Source organism: Eptesicus fuscus, chromosome 3 (assembly GCF_027574615.1).
Source record: "Eptesicus fuscus isolate TK198812 chromosome 3, DD_ASM_mEF_20220401, whole genome shotgun sequence".
In the NCBI taxonomy this organism is placed as follows: Eukaryota; Metazoa; Chordata; class Mammalia; order Chiroptera; family Vespertilionidae; genus Eptesicus; species Eptesicus fuscus.
Window position 1 is genome coordinate 86,042,994 of NC_072475.1, and position 17,212 is coordinate 86,060,205.

At 41.0% G+C, this 17,212-nt stretch overlaps 1 protein-coding gene and 1 pseudogene across 3 annotated transcripts in view; both read right to left on the reverse strand.

Annotated features, from left to right (window-relative positions):
• ARL13B (ADP ribosylation factor like GTPase 13B) overlaps positions 1-10,649 on the reverse strand; it is an 81,549-nt gene extending 70,900 nt beyond the window's left edge. For 2 of the 3 annotated variants that reach the window (XM_054714061.1, XM_008155574.3), the window contains exon 1: positions 10,281-10,425. In XM_054714061.1, coding sequence (XP_054570036.1) covers positions 10,281-10,339 — 59 coding nt within the window. In that variant the 5' untranslated portion in view covers positions 10,340-10,425. Of the gene's footprint in view, positions 1-10,280 lie in introns of all 3 variants that reach the window. The other variant, XM_054714060.1, reaches the window with a different exon arrangement.
• A 4,543-nt stretch (positions 10,650-15,192) lies between these two features.
• LOC129147516 (60S ribosomal protein L17-like) lies at positions 15,193-15,721 on the reverse strand (annotated as a pseudogene).
• Positions 15,722-17,212: the final 1,491 nt, after the last annotated feature.

A 17,212-nucleotide genomic window follows, 5' to 3' on the forward strand; every position in this document is an offset into this window, starting at 1 on the left:
TTTAAAACTGAAATAATTTCCAGTAAAAAAAAAGGAGATTAGGGATTAAGAGAGTAAAGGCCTGTTTTACATATTTTATCTCATGATCTCTTTTTATATAAAAATGTACAACAGAGCATACCAGGAATATAAGCAACATAATATTGGAGTTTTAACTTAGAAAACATTTGAATTTGAATCTTTTCTGAATGACATTACTACAATCATTTGAACATCTACAACTCTAAACTCCATCTGCCAACTAAGGAAGACAATACTTCAAAGGAGGTCATTACATAAATGCTATTTCTAAAAAATATATACAAGTTAAAATAAAATATTCCATTAAAAAACAAAATTTGAGACATCAAAACTGATATGTATTACCTAAAATATTTAAATCTATATGGGGCAGGTTCTAAATTTACAAGTAACAAACACATACATGAAAAGGGATTTGGAAACAGTTTTATAACAGATAGTTAAGAGAATGAAAAAAACTATCATTTAGAATTGAAGGTGAGATATAGAGCTTCACAGACAAGAAAAAACTAAAGGAGTTCATCAACACTAAATCAGTATTACATGAAATGTTGAAGGGTATTCTTTAGGAAGAAGAGAAAAAGAAGGAGAAGAAAAAAAGAAAAAACATGAACAATAAAATGGCAATAAATACATAGCTATCAACAATTTAATCTAAAAATCAAAATTAATAAGGAATTTAATGAACAAAATAAACTGATGAATAAAATAGAATCAAAGGCATGGAAACATGGAACAGACTGACAAATCTTAGAGGGAAGGGGGTGGCGGAGGAGAAGTAGTTAGCCAAAGAACATATGCATATATGCATTAACTATGAACACAAAGTATAGGGTGGTGAAAGCCTGGGGCAGGGCGGGAACTTGGTGGAAGTGGGTATTACATTTGTAATACTCGCAACAATAAATATTTAAATTTAAAAAACACAACTCCCTTTTTAAAATTCTCTGATTTCTTTTCCTGAATTTTTAAATCTTTCTGCCTTTTTCCTTTTCTGTGTCTACTTGCCAGTTAGCCTTTCTTCATCTGACTCCCCAAGTTTGCCCAGGGTTTGTCTTCAACTCTTTTCTACATATTCTCCCTTTGTGGTCAATCTCACCTAATATTGGGACTTCAGCTACCACCTTAACACTCAATTCCAACTACAAGTTTCCAGCACAAAGACTCATCTACCACTTGAAGACATACATATCTAGTTCACAGAACCCTCAATCTTTTGTGCTTTATTCTCTTAAATCATCAAAATCCTTTGATTTCTACCTGTTTGTTTTTTTTATCACTTAATTATCTTGCACTCTTTTCAGCTTTGCCATACCCAATGCTCTATCAATTATTACATTCTCTCCCAGATTTCATTTTTTTTATAATATATTTTTTATTGATTTCAGAGAGGAAGGGAGAGGGAGAGATAGAAAAATCAATGATGAGAGAGAATCATCGATTGGCTGCCTCCTGCACACCCTCGCAGCCCCAGCTTTATTTGGAAGGTTGTCGGACAGTCGTTCTGCTGTTTGGTCTAATTAGCATATTAGCTCTTTATTATATAGGACTAGAGGCCCGGTGCATGAAATTCGTGCACAGGGGTTGGGGGGGGGGGGGGGTTCCCCTCAGCCCAGCCAGCACCCTCTCCAAAAATGTCCAACCGTCATTCACTTGCACAATAAAATCACATCATGATTTTTTTCATTGTATCATTTTCTTTGTGGTAGGGGGTCCAGGAGAGTCCAGTGGCTCAGCCTCCCAAGTCATCTGAACTGGGCACTCTAGGTGCTCCCCTGTGTGGGCTGTGTGCACAGTATAGTTGTAGTTGAGCTTTGATTGCTGTTGGTGTCACTAGGAGGAACTGATCCCCAAATGGCTGTGAGGACCAGCTGCAACTGCAGTGGAAGAGCTGCTGTGCAGGAGACACCCCTATGGGTGTCTCAGTGGGGCTTGGTGCTCACTGAGTCTGCTCCTTGAGTGTGCTGCACCTGGATGTGTGGAGCTGTAATCTGGTGTGGTCTGAAGCTGTCCTCGGATGCATTGTATCTTGGGTCTCCATGAAGGTGCAAAGCCAGCCACTGCCTATGCCCTGCCTGGGGCCACCTATCAGGAGCTACAGAGTGATCTGCAGATGGCTGATAATTATGTTAGGCTTGGAAGTGCCCAAGAGAGGCCAAGCTGTGAAACAAGTCAGGCTGCTACTAGTTCTGGGTCTGGGGCCACTTATTGAGTGGTATGGGGCATGCTGATGCCAGCTGCTACTTGAGAGATTTTAGGAAAGTCTGAAGCCTGAGCCAGGATAGGCCATTCATATGGAAAAGCCGCTGCAAATAGCTTGGGTGGCACTGCAAATTGGTTGGGTCAGGATGTCAGGGAATCACCAGAGTGGAGTGAACAATGTGAGCTAGGCTGATGGAAACTCATATACTAGTATAGTACCTGCCAGTCAGCTCTGTGAAGGGGAAGGACTCAGCATCAGAACAATGACTTCTGCCAGCACTTTTGTCTGGGAGAAAGGCTCCACCATGATCTTGCCCTGGTGCCAGACAATCCAGTTCCTCACAGTATGTCCCTGGGTCCCCCAAGTCGCTGCCCCAGTGCTGGAGCTCAGAGAGAGCAAGTCTGAGTAAGTCCATGCACCAACCCTTTAAGAGGAACTGCCTGGGACTCCAGCAGGCTCTCTGTCATTCAGCCACTCTCCCCACTGGTTTTTATAGCCCGAAGTTACAAGGATTGCTCTTCCCAGCATTGGTCTAAAGGCATCTGGTGTGGGGTGCGACCCCTTGCTCCTATGGGAAACCGCTGCAACCTATATATCCCTCCTAATTTAAAAAATGCCAAACGTGGCTGTTGGACCAGCACATTCTATGCCTCCACCCCTCCTACCAGTCTCAATGTGTTTTCTTCTTTCCTTCTCTAGTTGTAGGATTTCCATTCAGCCAGATTTCAGGTTCTAAATTATGACTGTTCTGTATTTTAGTTGTAATTTTGATGTGGTTGTGGGAGGAGGCACGGACCGGCATTTACCTATCTGCCATCTTGGTTCTCTTCAAAAAGAGATTGGTTTTATATGTCAAATGATGCCAAGAGATTGAAAATAATTCATTGGATATAATAACCAGGCTGTATCTAATACAGTACAAACAACTAAAATGAAGGGTCTAAGCCAAGCATGTTGAAATCAAAGGCTAACACGGGCCAAATAAACAAGGTTTAAGTTTATGTGGGTCTCAAAAAAACAAAAGTTTCAATTTTCATAGAAACGTAGGTTTATTTTAATAGAGACATGCTGAATACAAAGGGCTGAAATAAACAAGTAATCATTAACATAAATAATAGAACATTTTAATAAAAATTAATATTTTTTCTTGAACATTAACTTACCAAACACTGAACAACTGCACAAATTAATGAGCATAACACAAATAAACCTATTTTTCTTGTTCTCCGAAAGGTAAATACTTCCTGTTGCACACACCAAACAAGTCAGTACAAGACTAATGACTTGCCAATCAGCTTCTAAAATATTTGCTGCTGGTAACAGTGAAGAGAAATGGTGCACCTGTGCATAAGGTGTGTAAGGGAAATGAATGCAACACGATTATAGTAATCAGTTATTAGCAAATGTTGTAGTTCGTTATTAATAACTTTGTATAACAGGATATTGTAAAAATTAAGTTACGAAATTTTTATTAAAATATTAGGGCCCGGTGCACGAAATTCATGCATGGGTAGTGTCCCTAGTGGCTGCCGGCCAGGGCCTCCCTTCATTCCGTGCTGCCCCCTGGTGGTCAGCACACATCATAGAGAGCAACTGAACTCCCGAGGGGACAATTTGCATATTAGGCTTTTATATATATTGACAAGAGGCCTGATGCACGAAATTTGTGCAAGAGTAGGCCTTCATAGCCCCGGCTGCCTCGGCCACTCTTGCAGCCCCGGCTTCATCCGGAAGGTCATTCCGCTGTCTGGCCATTCATTGTATTTGCATATTATGCTTTTATTATTATAGATGTCATACATACCATTATATTGGCTGGGCTGCAAAAATATTCATTGTGGGCCTCGAGTTTGACATGCTTGGTCTAGGCAGAAATCTTCTAATGAAAGATGTTAAGAAATATATGAGAGGGGAGGGAGTTGAGAAAGTATCTGTTAGCCATTGCCAACTGTTGAGTTTGGGGTGAAGGGAAAGAGGAAGGGTAGTTAGTGACTGCAGGGGAAGAGGGTTATTTAATATGGTAGACACAGAAAAATGACCCCCAACCCCCAGATGTCCACATCCTAATCCGTGGAACTTATGAATATGTTACCACACATGGCAAAAGAATTTTGCCAAAATGATTAAGGATCTTGGAGGGGAAGTATATCTTTGAGTATCCAGGAAATCACAAGATTCCTTATAAGGGAAAGACAGAAGATCAGAGGAGAAGATGCTATGCTGTTGGCTTTGAAGATGGAGGAAGGAGCATGGGCAAAATAACAGACAGCTTCTTCCTTTGCTGGAAAAGGCAAAGAAAATAGATTATCTGCTAGACCCTCCAGAAGGTATGCAACTCTGCTGACCAACTGTAGGCTTCTGGAGTCAAAACTATGGGATAATAAATTTGTGCTTCTTGAAATCACTAAGTTAATATAATTTGTTACAGCAGCAAAAAGAAACATTTAGTTTGCTTTGTTTTTTTAGGTAAGGAAGCTTAGGGTCTTTTTTTTTTTTAATATATTTTATTGATTTTTTACAGAGAGGAAGAGAGAGGGATAGAGAGTTAGAAACATCGATGAGAGAGAAACATCGATCAGCTGCCTCTTGCACACCCCCTACTGGGGATGTGCCCGCAACCAAGGTACATGCCCCTGACCGGAATCAAACCTGGGACCCTTGAGTCCACAGGCCAACGCTCTATCCATTGAGCCAAACCGGTTTTGGAAGCTTAGGGTCTTTATGACTTTAATTAAATTTAGTTTTAAATCCTAGTTCTAGAAATCATATCTATCTCTATATATACCCCTAAGAGACCCAGGCTTTCCCCCAGATAATCAGCAACCCCCAAGGCAGAAGACAGTAGCCTAGACCTGACAAATGGTCACATCATCTGGACCTCTGGCGGGCTAACCACAACATCTTGACCCAAGTTATGTTTCAGTTCCTGAGCCCTAAGGTGGAACGACCACTGGCTATTTTCCCATGAGACCAGACAGAGAGACCCTGGAAAAGATCGCAGAGCTGTCCTCACGACCTGAAGAGATGATTCACTACCCTTACCCCACCTCCAACCAATCAACTCCCAGCTCAATCCAAAGCCCTAATCCACCATGTCTTGAGATTTTGCCTTATATCATCAGTAACCTACGTGCCATAGAGAAGTTCCAGCTTTTGGGCATTCGCTTCCCATTCTCCTGGATGGTGCCATTCATCAATAAAACTAGAGGCCCGATGCATGAAATTCGTGCACGGAGGTGTGTGTCCCTCAGCCCAGCCTGCACCCTCTCCAATCTGGGACCCCTTGAGGGATGTCCGACTGCCCGTGTAGGCCCAATCCCAGTAGGATCGGGCCTACACGGGCAGTCGGACATCCCTCTCACAATCCAGGACTGCTAGCTCCCAAATGCTTGCCTGCCTGCCTTCCTGATTGCCCCTAACTGCTTCTGCCTGCCAGTCTGATCACCCCCTAGCCACTCCCCTGCCAGCCTGATTGCCCCTAACTGCCCTTCCTTGCAGGCCTGATCCCTCCCAACTGCCCTCCCTTGCAGACCTGGTCCCTCCCAACTGCCCTCCCCTGCTGGCCATCTTGTGGTGGCCATCTTGTGTCCACATGGGGGCAGCCATCTTGTGTGTTGGAGTGAGTCAATTTGCATATTACTCTTTTATTAGATAGAATATCCACTGCAATTCTCAGGGTCTAGTGTTTGGCTTTGCTAGGGCTGAGTGAACAAACTCTTTCTGTCCTATAACAACAGTAAGAGGAGCTTGAAGATGTTTATGTACTAAAGAAGAAATAGAAGTGAAGCTCTGAGGGAAATACAGATTTATTTTGTTGAATAACAAAAATGAATAATAAATTTTGGGATAAAAGTTTAGACTTATTCTTGCATCCCAGAATTCCTATCATTGATCTCTGGCCAAATGCTGAACAACTGAAGTTCACCAGGAAGTGGGAAGAAATGAAAAAAAGAGCACAGGCGTAAGAATTAGCCTTACAAAAGAAAATGGTCCCTTCCTCCACTAACACAGAAAATGATAAGTGTAAAATGAAACGAGGAGGGTAATTTACTAATCAGCACTTGTCTCCTAGGATCATAGGTGTTATTTACTGCGTAAGTATTATGTGCAAAGCATCAAGTACTTGGGTAAATTTTCTTTCTCAAAATGCTGCATGACAGAAATTATCCACACTTGACACATAAAAAATTGCCCAAACTCCTAGGATTCAAACTTGAATCTGTTTGAATCAAAACACTATACTGAGAAATTGGGCAGACACCATGATACCAAGTGATCAAGGTTAACACCACCAGTAACAGCACATATCAATATCACACACCCGTGGATGTAATGATACTCACCTTTGTGGTATCACTCTGCCCAACTAATGCAACAACACCTTTACCAAATCATAAGAAAACACAAACACATTGAAGGGGTGGTTCTACAAAACATTTAACAAATACTCTTCAAAGTCTCAAGGTTTTAAAAGACAAGGAAAGACTGAGGAACTACTACATACAGATTGAGGGAGATCAAAGAGACATGGCAAAGCAATATGGAATCCTGGAATAGATCTCTGACAGAAAAAAAGGGCATTAGGTGTTAAAACTGGTAAACTCAGAATAAAGTCTGTAATTTAGTTAATAGCATTGTATCAAAGTTAGTTTCTTAGCTTTGACCACTATATTGTGGTCTCAAAATAAAAATTATTTTTTTAAAAACCCACACTGCCTGGCTGTTGTGACTCAGTGGTTGAGCATCGACCCATTAACCAAGAGGTCACCAGTTTGATTCCCAGTCAAGGCAAATGTTCTGGTTGCAGGCTTGATCACCAGTATGGGGCATGCAAGAGGCAGCCGATTGATGATGTTTCCCTCTCATTAATGTTTCTATCTCTCTCTAAAAATCAATAAAAATATATTTTAAAAAATAAATAAAAACCCAACACTAGATTGCACTGCTTCTATAGGAGCACAGCACTTATATAACTACTAGAGGCCCAGTGCATGGATTCGTGCTCATTGAAAGGAAATTAATTAGAAGGTGGCCGACGGGGTGTGACTGGGCCAGAAGGGTGTCTGCAGAGGGAGCGGGGTCCCTCCAGCAGGTGGGGTCCCTCGGGGATCGGGCTGAAACCAGCAGTCCAACATCCCCCAAGGGGTCCTGGAGTGCCAGAGGGCACTCTGCAAAGTTGCTGTCGCTCAACAGCTCCTGTGTTGAGCGTCTGCCCCCTTGTGGTCAGTGTGCATCATAGCTACTGGTTGGAGCATTTGCACGTCATAGCTAATGGTCGGACAGTCGAATGGTCCAGATGGTCGCTTAGGCTGTTATATATATAGATAGGTCTAGCTATTAGTCTATTCAAAACTAATTTACATAGGCTGAAAGCCTAGTTCAGGTTCTGACTGGAGGTTAACAATAGCATGCCTGTTGTCCTTGAATTGCCTGGCATCCTGGTCCTCACTCCTGACCTAGACTGGTGCCTTAACAACTGATCTCTGACTCCTACCTTGTCCTTATCACAGGTTCCAAATACTGCATCTAATCCCTGGTTATTGTAGTTGTCTACAATAATGTGCTCACTGGGAAAGCAACTAAGTGAGGACGGGTGGGTAAACCCAAAAAGTGCAGGATATATTAGGTAAGTCAGCAAAGTAACCTCAAAACATAATGTATTAATAAACATCATCTTCTCTTACATGCTCACATTTGTAAACATATCTCCATAAAATATAAACATGAAGAGAAAACGCAATAAGGAGCAGCATAACAAAAAAACCTTCAAATTACAAAACAGTAGCTCATAAAAGCAAAAATTTGATATATACTTTAAATCAGTTTGCTCACCTCTCATTTATTCCAGGAACTGCAACTACTTGCCAACATTATTTACATTAGGGTGATTATTGCTAAGGAGTGATCAAAATACATACAATATTTTGCAAATATTTACTTAGGCACTATTATGAACTAGGCATTGAGCAATAATACTTAAAAATGGGTGTAATCTAACTTGTTTTTAATTCCTTTGACCGTTAACTATCCAACAATGAGAGATATTTACCTATGCCTCTATATTAGGCCATATAGATCAGGGAGTTCCCATAGAATTACACTGTAAACCATATATGTAAGTTTAAATTTTCTAGTAACTGCATTTTAAAAGTGAAAATAAAAGGTGAAATCATTTTACTATTATATCTCATTTAATCCTCTATATCTAAAGTTATTTCAACATGTAATCACACTGAAAAAAAAGACATGATATTTACTTTTCTTTTTTGCATAATAAATCTTCTAAATCCACTTTGTATTACATTATATATTTCAGCATCTCAATTAGGACTAGCCACATTTCAAATGCTCAACTGCCACATGCAGCAAGTCCCTACTCTACTGGACAACACAGATCTAGATGCTACTTGGACAAAGATACATTCTCCTTTCTCTGAACTCTATCTTTTCTTTAAACAATTAACCCCGATGTTACACTGCACCTGCTAAGAGAAGCAAACACAAAGAATGATGAATTAAACTGAAAACTCCTTTGGAGTGCAAGCTTTTTGGGTGTTTTAGTTAAAAGAAGACCTGGTAGCCCTAACTGGTTTGGCTCAGTGGATAGAGCGTCGGCCTGCGGACTGAAGGGTCCCAGGTTCGATTCCAGTCAAGGGCATTTACCTTGGTTGCGGGCACATCCCCAGTAGGAGGTGTGCAGGAGGCAGCTGATCGATGTTTCTCTCTCATTGATGTTTCTAACTATCCCTCTTCATTCCTCTCTGTAAAATATCAATAAAATATATATTTTTAAAAAGACCTGATATTGTTCCCTCTTCTAAAAACAAAATGCATTTTTAAAAAGCAGAAATAGGAAAAAAAGAAAAGAGACCATTTATTATGAGTGATCCTCAAATCTTAGTAGAGATTCTGTTATCAGCACATAACATGATTGGAACAAATCTATACACCCAAATTTGACTCTATCAGTCAATCATATTACTTATATTTAAAACATTCAAATCCAGTTAAGAGGAAAGAATTTTAAAAGTTTTGTTTAGAGCACATTTCTTTTCCAAATGTAGACATATTATTTTTTCCTTATAATATACAATAGCTTTTCAGATTTACTCTTTAAAGGATAGCTCATCCTTTACTGCAAATACTATGCTTGAAATGTTAATTTAAAAAAAAAACACGCACAAAAAAATTTTACTACAAATTACCCCTGGCCTAATTCCAAAGTAGAACTGTAAGAAGTCGTTATTATTTATAAAGAGTAACAAACTTAAGCTTTCTTTACAGGTTGAGCCCCTCAATTTTAAAAAACATCATTTTCACTGACTCCTTCCTAGTATAGTGCTTCTGGCCCATAATATTTTCTCAACAAATATCTGTTGAGAAGTGGATGAATGAATATCTAGTCTCGGGCAATGAATATTAATATATCTAGCATACCCTACAGTTAAGAAAACACTTTCCATCAGTTACTCGCATTTAATACAACACTCCTGAGGCATAGATGTTATCACCCCTCATTAAATATATGAGGAAGGTGGGGCCAAAAAATGTTAACGTCATACACTGTAATTATGAATTGTGAATTATGAATTATGAAGCCAGATTTCAAGCCCAAGTAAGTCCCCAAACGAAACGTGTGTGTGTGTGTGTGTGTGTGTGTGTGTGTGTGTGTGTGTGTTGGAAAGGAGTGTGTGAATGTTATGAAAACGATATCCCATGCTTCTCTACTTAAAAAAGAAAATTCTCATTACAAAAACTTCAGAGGAGAAATACACACGTGTACAAAATCCACAACTTTTAAAGTATTTGAACCCATTTAAATTATGACAACAACAAGCGCTCTTGATGAAGCCTTAAATGCAACTAGACCAGAAGGTTGCATCCTTCGGTTCTTGCCTCCAGGGACACATCAAACTGGGAGGAGGGCATCCCCCGCGGCCCGGGACCGGCTCGCCCCGGCCCCAGCGGGGAGGCGGCTCCCCTCCCAACTGCTCGGCGCGCAGCGGTCCCCGTCTCCCGTCTCCCGGGAGGGCGCGGGCCCGCGGCTCCAGCCTACCTGACGGGCTCCTGCCGCCGCTGGAACCAGCTGCAGCAATTGGCCATCAGCCTCAGCATCCCAGGCCGCTCCTCCCTCCGCCTCCCATCCGAGCCTGGAGCGGGGATGGGCCCCGGGTGGCCCCGGGCCGAGTCCCGAACCGCCTTCCCTACGAAAAGCCTCCGCGCGGTTGGCCTCGGAGGAGGGGCCGGGAGGGAGGTGAGGGCGACGGTCAGTCCGAGCGGAACCGGTGTAACCGCGCCGGCCCGCGAGCGGACAACGACTGCGCCCCTCGCCGGGGATGGCGGAGGAGGAGGCACAGATTCGCAGACCCGGGCTGGGGTAGCGGGCCGAGCGGAGAAAACCCCCGCGTCGACGTGCTGACGTCCCTCCCCGGCGTGGCAGGCCCTTCCAAGCACCGCCCACACACCCCTCCAATCATCGTTCGAGGGCCGGCGGTGGGGGCCTCTGAGTGGCTGGAGGGGCCGGCTCTCCTCCCCCCGCGCCCCGCCCCCCCCGTTTCTGCCCGAGAGGTGGGAGGAAGAAGGGGGCGGGTCTAGGAGAAGGAGGTGGAGTCCCGGGAAGATTATTCTCGTTACTAGGCAACGGTAGTGTCCAGCGATGATCAGAGGAATCCCGGACAACAAATCCCAGGAGAGGTTTACCTGTACATCCATCCAAAAGTGTGTTGTAGCCCAGGGTGCTGCTCCTCCTCTGTCTCCAATCACAGCTGAGATCCAAAGATCTCAGGTCTTGTGCGTGTTTTGTTTTGTTTCATGCACCAGGGATAGGGATCCACTGGGATCACAGCAGACTCTGACTGCACAGCTATAGAAACAATACATTGGGGGAATGATTACACAGACAAGGGGAAAAACTCATTTCTAATTATATCAATAGTTCAGATGAGAGCGACATGTTCACTTGTATAATGCTATTGCTGTTTGTTACATAAAGTGTGAAATGGAATTGTATACTTATTGTGTGGGGTGATATGATTACTAAAGAAATATATGTTTATTGTAGAAAATGTAAAAAAAAAAACAAAACTAAAAAAGGAATAAGATTTAGACAATAAGATGTCATACTCACTACCCTAAGATAACAAGTGTTAACATTTTGATGTATGTCCTTTCCAGGTATTTTAGATACATAGATTGCTAGCTATTTGGCTTCTGCAAGATGGAGTTGGTGATCTACTGGCTCTTTTGCAACCTGTTTTGTATTATTTAAAGAGACTTGTAATATCTTTTTGTAATATTCTTGGAAAAAGAAATGACAAGTGCATTCCTATAAGAAAAAAGTTCATGCAAAATATATAAGGGCCTGTGTATGCATTCAGCTTCTACTAATAAATTTTCAAATCCTGGTAAAAGGAGAGAAGGCCCTGGGAAACGCAGTGTATCCAGGGGAAAATAGTGGTTTGGAACTAAGATAGAGTTTTAAAATTATTCTTTGTCCTTTACTAATTTATGTAATCCTAATTCAAACTCATATACATTACTTACAGTTTACTTATTTCTGAAACAAAGTACCCCAACTATAAAAGGAGAATAACAATACCTCCTTTGCAAGGTTGCTAAGATGATGAAATGAGAGAAATAAATCTCAAGTACTATTTGTAACAAATGAGAGCAGATTTTGAAGTTGGTGTTACCTGTCTCATAAACATTAAAGGCACATATCCTCATACCTTTTTCCAAACAGCAAGGATCTTATTCACCACTATTGACCCAGTGTTGCAGAAGATGGCAGAAAAACCAAGCATCACTTAGAGAAATGGAGTCACACTTTATTATTATTACATACGGACCCAGAGAAAAATGTCTTTCAAATTCTGGGCCAAGAAACATGGAGGAAGCTTCCCTATTTATACTTTTTCCAGCTCTTTGTCTCCCAAATAAGGGTGTTTCCGGTCCCCTTTGCAAGTTCTTAAAGAGCCCTATGTGCTGGGGCTTTGAGACCTCAACCAAAGGCCTGCCCTGGTGCCAGCACTGATAACTTCGTCTGGGGAAGGTTTATGGCCTCTCTGGAATTGGAGTAGTCTTATTTTCCTTATTATTTAAGCAAGCAAGGGTTTACAGAAGCTAAAATAGCAGGGTTAAAATTTCAAACAGCAGTTTTTATATAAGATGGATGCTTCACCGGTACATGGATTCCTGCACATTGAAAGGAAATTAATTAGAAAGTGGTCGGCAGGGCAGGACTGGGCGAGATGGGCTGGACACACCCTGGAGCTAACCTCCTGTGGTCCCTCCCCCGCCACCGCACCTGGGGCAGCTCTGTGGCTTGAAGGGCATCTGTGGAGTGAGCAGGATCCCTCCAGCAGGTGGGGTCCCTCGGCCTGATCTGCAGGGGTCAGGCCAGAACAGGCTCTCTGACACCCCCAAGGGGTCCCGGAGAGTGAGAGCTCCCTCCTCTCTGGTTCTGGGGTGCATCACCGGAGAACCACCGCTGCCAAGTCACGGCAGCTTGGCAGCTCCTGCGTTGAGTGTCTGCCCCCTGGTGGTCAGTGCACATCATACCTACCAGCCAGCTGGATGGTCGGACGGTCGCTTAGCCTTTTATATATAGATTCTCACTCTCCTGCCTTCATAACATCAATTTTCTTTTCGATTACTCATGGATGTATGACCTCTACCGATTTTCCTAGTTTAACCTGCCCTTCCTCATCAGTAAGAGGTGCTGCCTCTGCCCAGACTGTTCTGGCGCTATACGGAAAGGTCTCTGTAGTACAGTACTAATGAAGAAAGTTGAATGACACCTTCCACACATTTTCTTCCCTCTCTGTTATTCCTGTTTCTTCTTCTTTTCTAATATCTCGAGATATCTATAGTTCCTCTTTTCCAAGGTTAACCACTTTCCTGGGACTTTGACAAACAAAATTTTCCACTTTTCTGAAATCCTGATCCTTCAATTATTTCTTCTTCCTCCAACATCTTAAATATATCCCTCCTCATTTTTTCTTCCCCCTAGATCTTAGGTTACAATCGCCAGGGTGAGATGGGGGTGAGAGAGCAGAGCAAGATAAGGCTATAATTCCTCCTTAACTATGAGCAAGGTTATTACTGTTCTGGTAACTCTTTAATTTCACAACCCAACTTCTTAAACTAATGGTTCACAAACCCTAAAGCACTATTTTTTTAAAAGCACTATTTTTGCTGTTCAATTGTTTTAATCAATTTACTGTGATTAGGTTTCTGTCCCATCAAGCTACTCAAACCATATTTTTATATAACTTATGTCTTCCTTACCAAATCAGTTCTCATTTTCTTTCACATCAGTTAATACTTTTAATACAGTTAACGCTTCTAAAGCTCTTTCCTCCCTCCGCTTTTCACAATTATGCACTATTCTGGTTCTCTTCTGATCTCACTGGTCATTCCTTCTTCAGCTTCCTATATGTATTCTCAAGATCCTACCATATCCCTCTGCTTTCTTTCTTCTAAAAAAATGTTTTTATTGATTTGAAAGAGAGAGAGAGAGAGCAAGAGTGAGGGAGAGAGAGAAAAAAGCATCAATAAAAGAGAACCATCAATCAGCTGCCTACTGGGGATCCAGCCCGAAACCTAGACATGTGTCCTGACTGGGAATAGAGCCAGTGACCTCTCAAGTGCATGGAATGATGCTCAACCCACTAAGCCACGCTGGTTAAGACTCTCTCCTTTCCATTTTAAGAAAATTTTCTCTTAGAGATTCCAATGATTACTTTTGTGCCTGAGGGCCTTATTATGTGATGTTTCTTGAGCATTTGGAACCATACTCAACAACCTGTTTTCAAAAAATATTCTCAACCCAGCCCTACTTCATGGCTTTCCTAGTCCTGATAGTGATACAGTAACAAACATTTGTGGTGCCAACATACAGTGAGTCAGTCAGTTAGTTAATTAAGTTGACTATTAGCTTTCAATATAGTAAGTGATTTGGTAAGCATAAGTGTGCTCCCTGTTTCTAGTTCTCTTTTCCTCACAAGCACATGAAATAGTTATCCCCACCCTCTCAAAGTCATGGATTTGTTTCCTCCAGTAAAATGTGTGTGGTAGTAGTTGTGTCACTTCTTGATGAAAACATTTAAAAGCTTGTGTACAATTCACTGTGTTCTCTCTCCCCTTGCAATGTTAATTGTAGAAGCCTATGTTAGCTTTGAAGTAATATCAAATCAAAGCAGCATGGAATACTGAGCCAACACATGGAGGACAGCTGCTTGGAAAGTCCTACAGTGGACTTCCCAGGAGCAAGAAATAACTTTGCCCTAGCTGGTTTGGCTTGTGGATATAGAGCGTGGGCCTGGAGACTGAAGGGTCCTGGGTTCAATTCCAGTCAAGGGCACATGCACAGGTTGCAGGCTTGGTCCCCAGTGGGGGATGCAGGAGGCAGCTGGTCATTGATTCTCTCTCATAATTGATGTTTCTATTTCTCTCTCCCTCTCTCTCTTCTTCTCTGAAATCAATAAAAATATATTTTGGAGAAAAAAATAAACACTTATCTTAAGCCACTGTAATTTTGTGGCTGTTTTATCACATTATAATCTATTTCATTCTGAATGATGAAAACAGTCTTACTGCCATCATTCTAGTCAAGAATCTCATTTCATCTCCCAGAGATTGTTGAAATAGAATCCTAGATATTAATTGGTTTCTGTTATTTTTTTCCAGCTTCATTGAGGTACAACTGATAAACAAAATCATAATACATTTAAAGTGTATAATACAATGATATGATATATATATATACATTGAGAAACAATTCTCAGAATTGAGTTAACACACTAACACTTTTTTTCAGTGAGAACATTAGAGATCTATTCTTTTAGCATTTTTCAATACAGTATAATTAAGTATACTCATCATGCTGCACATTAGATCCTTAGAACTTAATCATCTTTTTTTGTTGTCTGGTTTTTACTTTTATTAGCATTTATTTTGTGCTCAATTTACTCCCAGGCCATAAGTCTTTGTTTCTTCTGTTATATCCTTTTCTTCTGTGCAATCTCCTCTTCTGGTTTAGGAACCATCTGGTCTTTTTCAGTAAGGATCACCTCAATGTGGAAGGGAGAGCTCCCGTATGGGCTCTGTGCCTTGTCTTAGGAGCTTTGTTCACCTGGATATGCTGAATGACCAGAGAATCTCCATCTAAACCTTTAAGTTCAGCATTACTCTCTGCAATTTTAAGCATGTCCAGCAATAATTAAGCACTCTTTTGGGGCCACAGACCCTGTGTCCAGCCTACTGTTTGGCATGAACACACCTACAAACTCCACCATTGTAATGACAGAATGGCACACATTGCTTCTGTGAAGTGACATCCTCTAGATACTTGGTGGCTTTACAGATATGCATACCCTTGATGGCCTGGGAAGTTTCACAAGTGTTCTTTAAGAGAACACAAAAATTTGAACCTCTTGTTTTGCATGATTTTGTGGGGTTTCCTGAGTTAAGTGAATAGTGAACAATTTTCAGAGGTCACCTCAGGCCGCTTTTGGAAAGAGAACTTATTCATCTTACAATTGAAAATTGATACGTTTTGCCAACCTCTCCTCTTTTCCCATATCCCTCAGTCTCTGGCAACCACCATTCTACTCTGTTTATGGTTTAATTTTTTTTTAATTCCACATAAATGATACCATGCAGTATTCGTCTTTCTCTGTTGGGCTTATTTCACTAGCATATTATCCTCCAGTTTCATCCATATTGTCACAAGTAGCAGTATTTCTTTCTTCCTTTCTTTCTTTTGGAGGGGGGGTAAGGCTTAATAATATTCTATTATATATATATATTTAATGTACATATATATGATACATATATAATTCATAGTATATTTATATATAACATTGGCTTATCCATTCATCCATAGATGGACACCTAGGTGGTTTTCATATCCTGGCTATTGTAAATATGATGAACATGGAAGCACAGATATCTCTTCGCCATAGTGATTTTATTTCCTTTGGTTCTATACCTACAAGTGAGATTGTTGGATTATACAGTACTTCTATATGTACTATACATATAGTAGTTCTGTATATATAGTTCTATTTTAGTACTTATATAGTATTTTATGCTACTGTAAACATATAGTATATATATATTCTATTTTTTATTTTTTTAATAAATCTTTATTGTTCAGATTATTACAGGTGTTCTTTTTTTTCCCCCATAGTTCCCCTCCACCTGGTTCCCCACCCCACCCCATGCCCTTACCCCCCGCCACTGGCTTTATCCATAGGTGTAAGACCTTTGTCCAATCTCTTCCCACATCCTTCAGATACCCTTCCCCCTGAGAATTGTCAGTCCACTCCCTTTCTATATCCGTGATTCCATTATATTCACCAGTCCCTTCTGTTCTTCAGACTTTTTATTCACTTGATTTTTAGATTCACTCGTTGGTAGCTATGTATTTGATGTCTTTTTGTTGTTCATAATTTTTATCTTTACCTTTTTCTTCTTCTTTCTCTTCTTAAAGAATACCCTTCAGCATTTCATGTAATCCTGGTTTGGTGGTGATGAACTCCTTTAGCTTTTTCTTGTCTGTGAAGCTCTTTATCTGACCTTCAATTCTGAATGATAGCTTTGCTGGGTAGAGTAGTCTTGGTTGTAGGTTCTTGCTGTTCATCACTTTGAATATTTCTTGCCACTCCTTTCTGGCCTGCATAGTTTCTGTTGAGAAATCAGCTGACAGTCATATGGGTACTCTCTTGTAGGTAACTAACTGTTTTTCTCTTGCTGCTTTCAAGATTCTCTCTTTGTATTTTGCCCTTGGCATTTTGATTATGATGTGTCTTGGTGTGGTCCTCTTTGGATTCCTCTTGTTTGGGGTTCTGTGTGCTTCTTGAACTTGTAAGTCTATTTCTTTCACCAGGTGGGGAAAGTTTTCTGTCATTATTTCTTCTAATAGGTTATCAATATTTTGCTCTCTCTCTTCTTCTGGCACCCCAAAAATTCGGATGTTGGTAT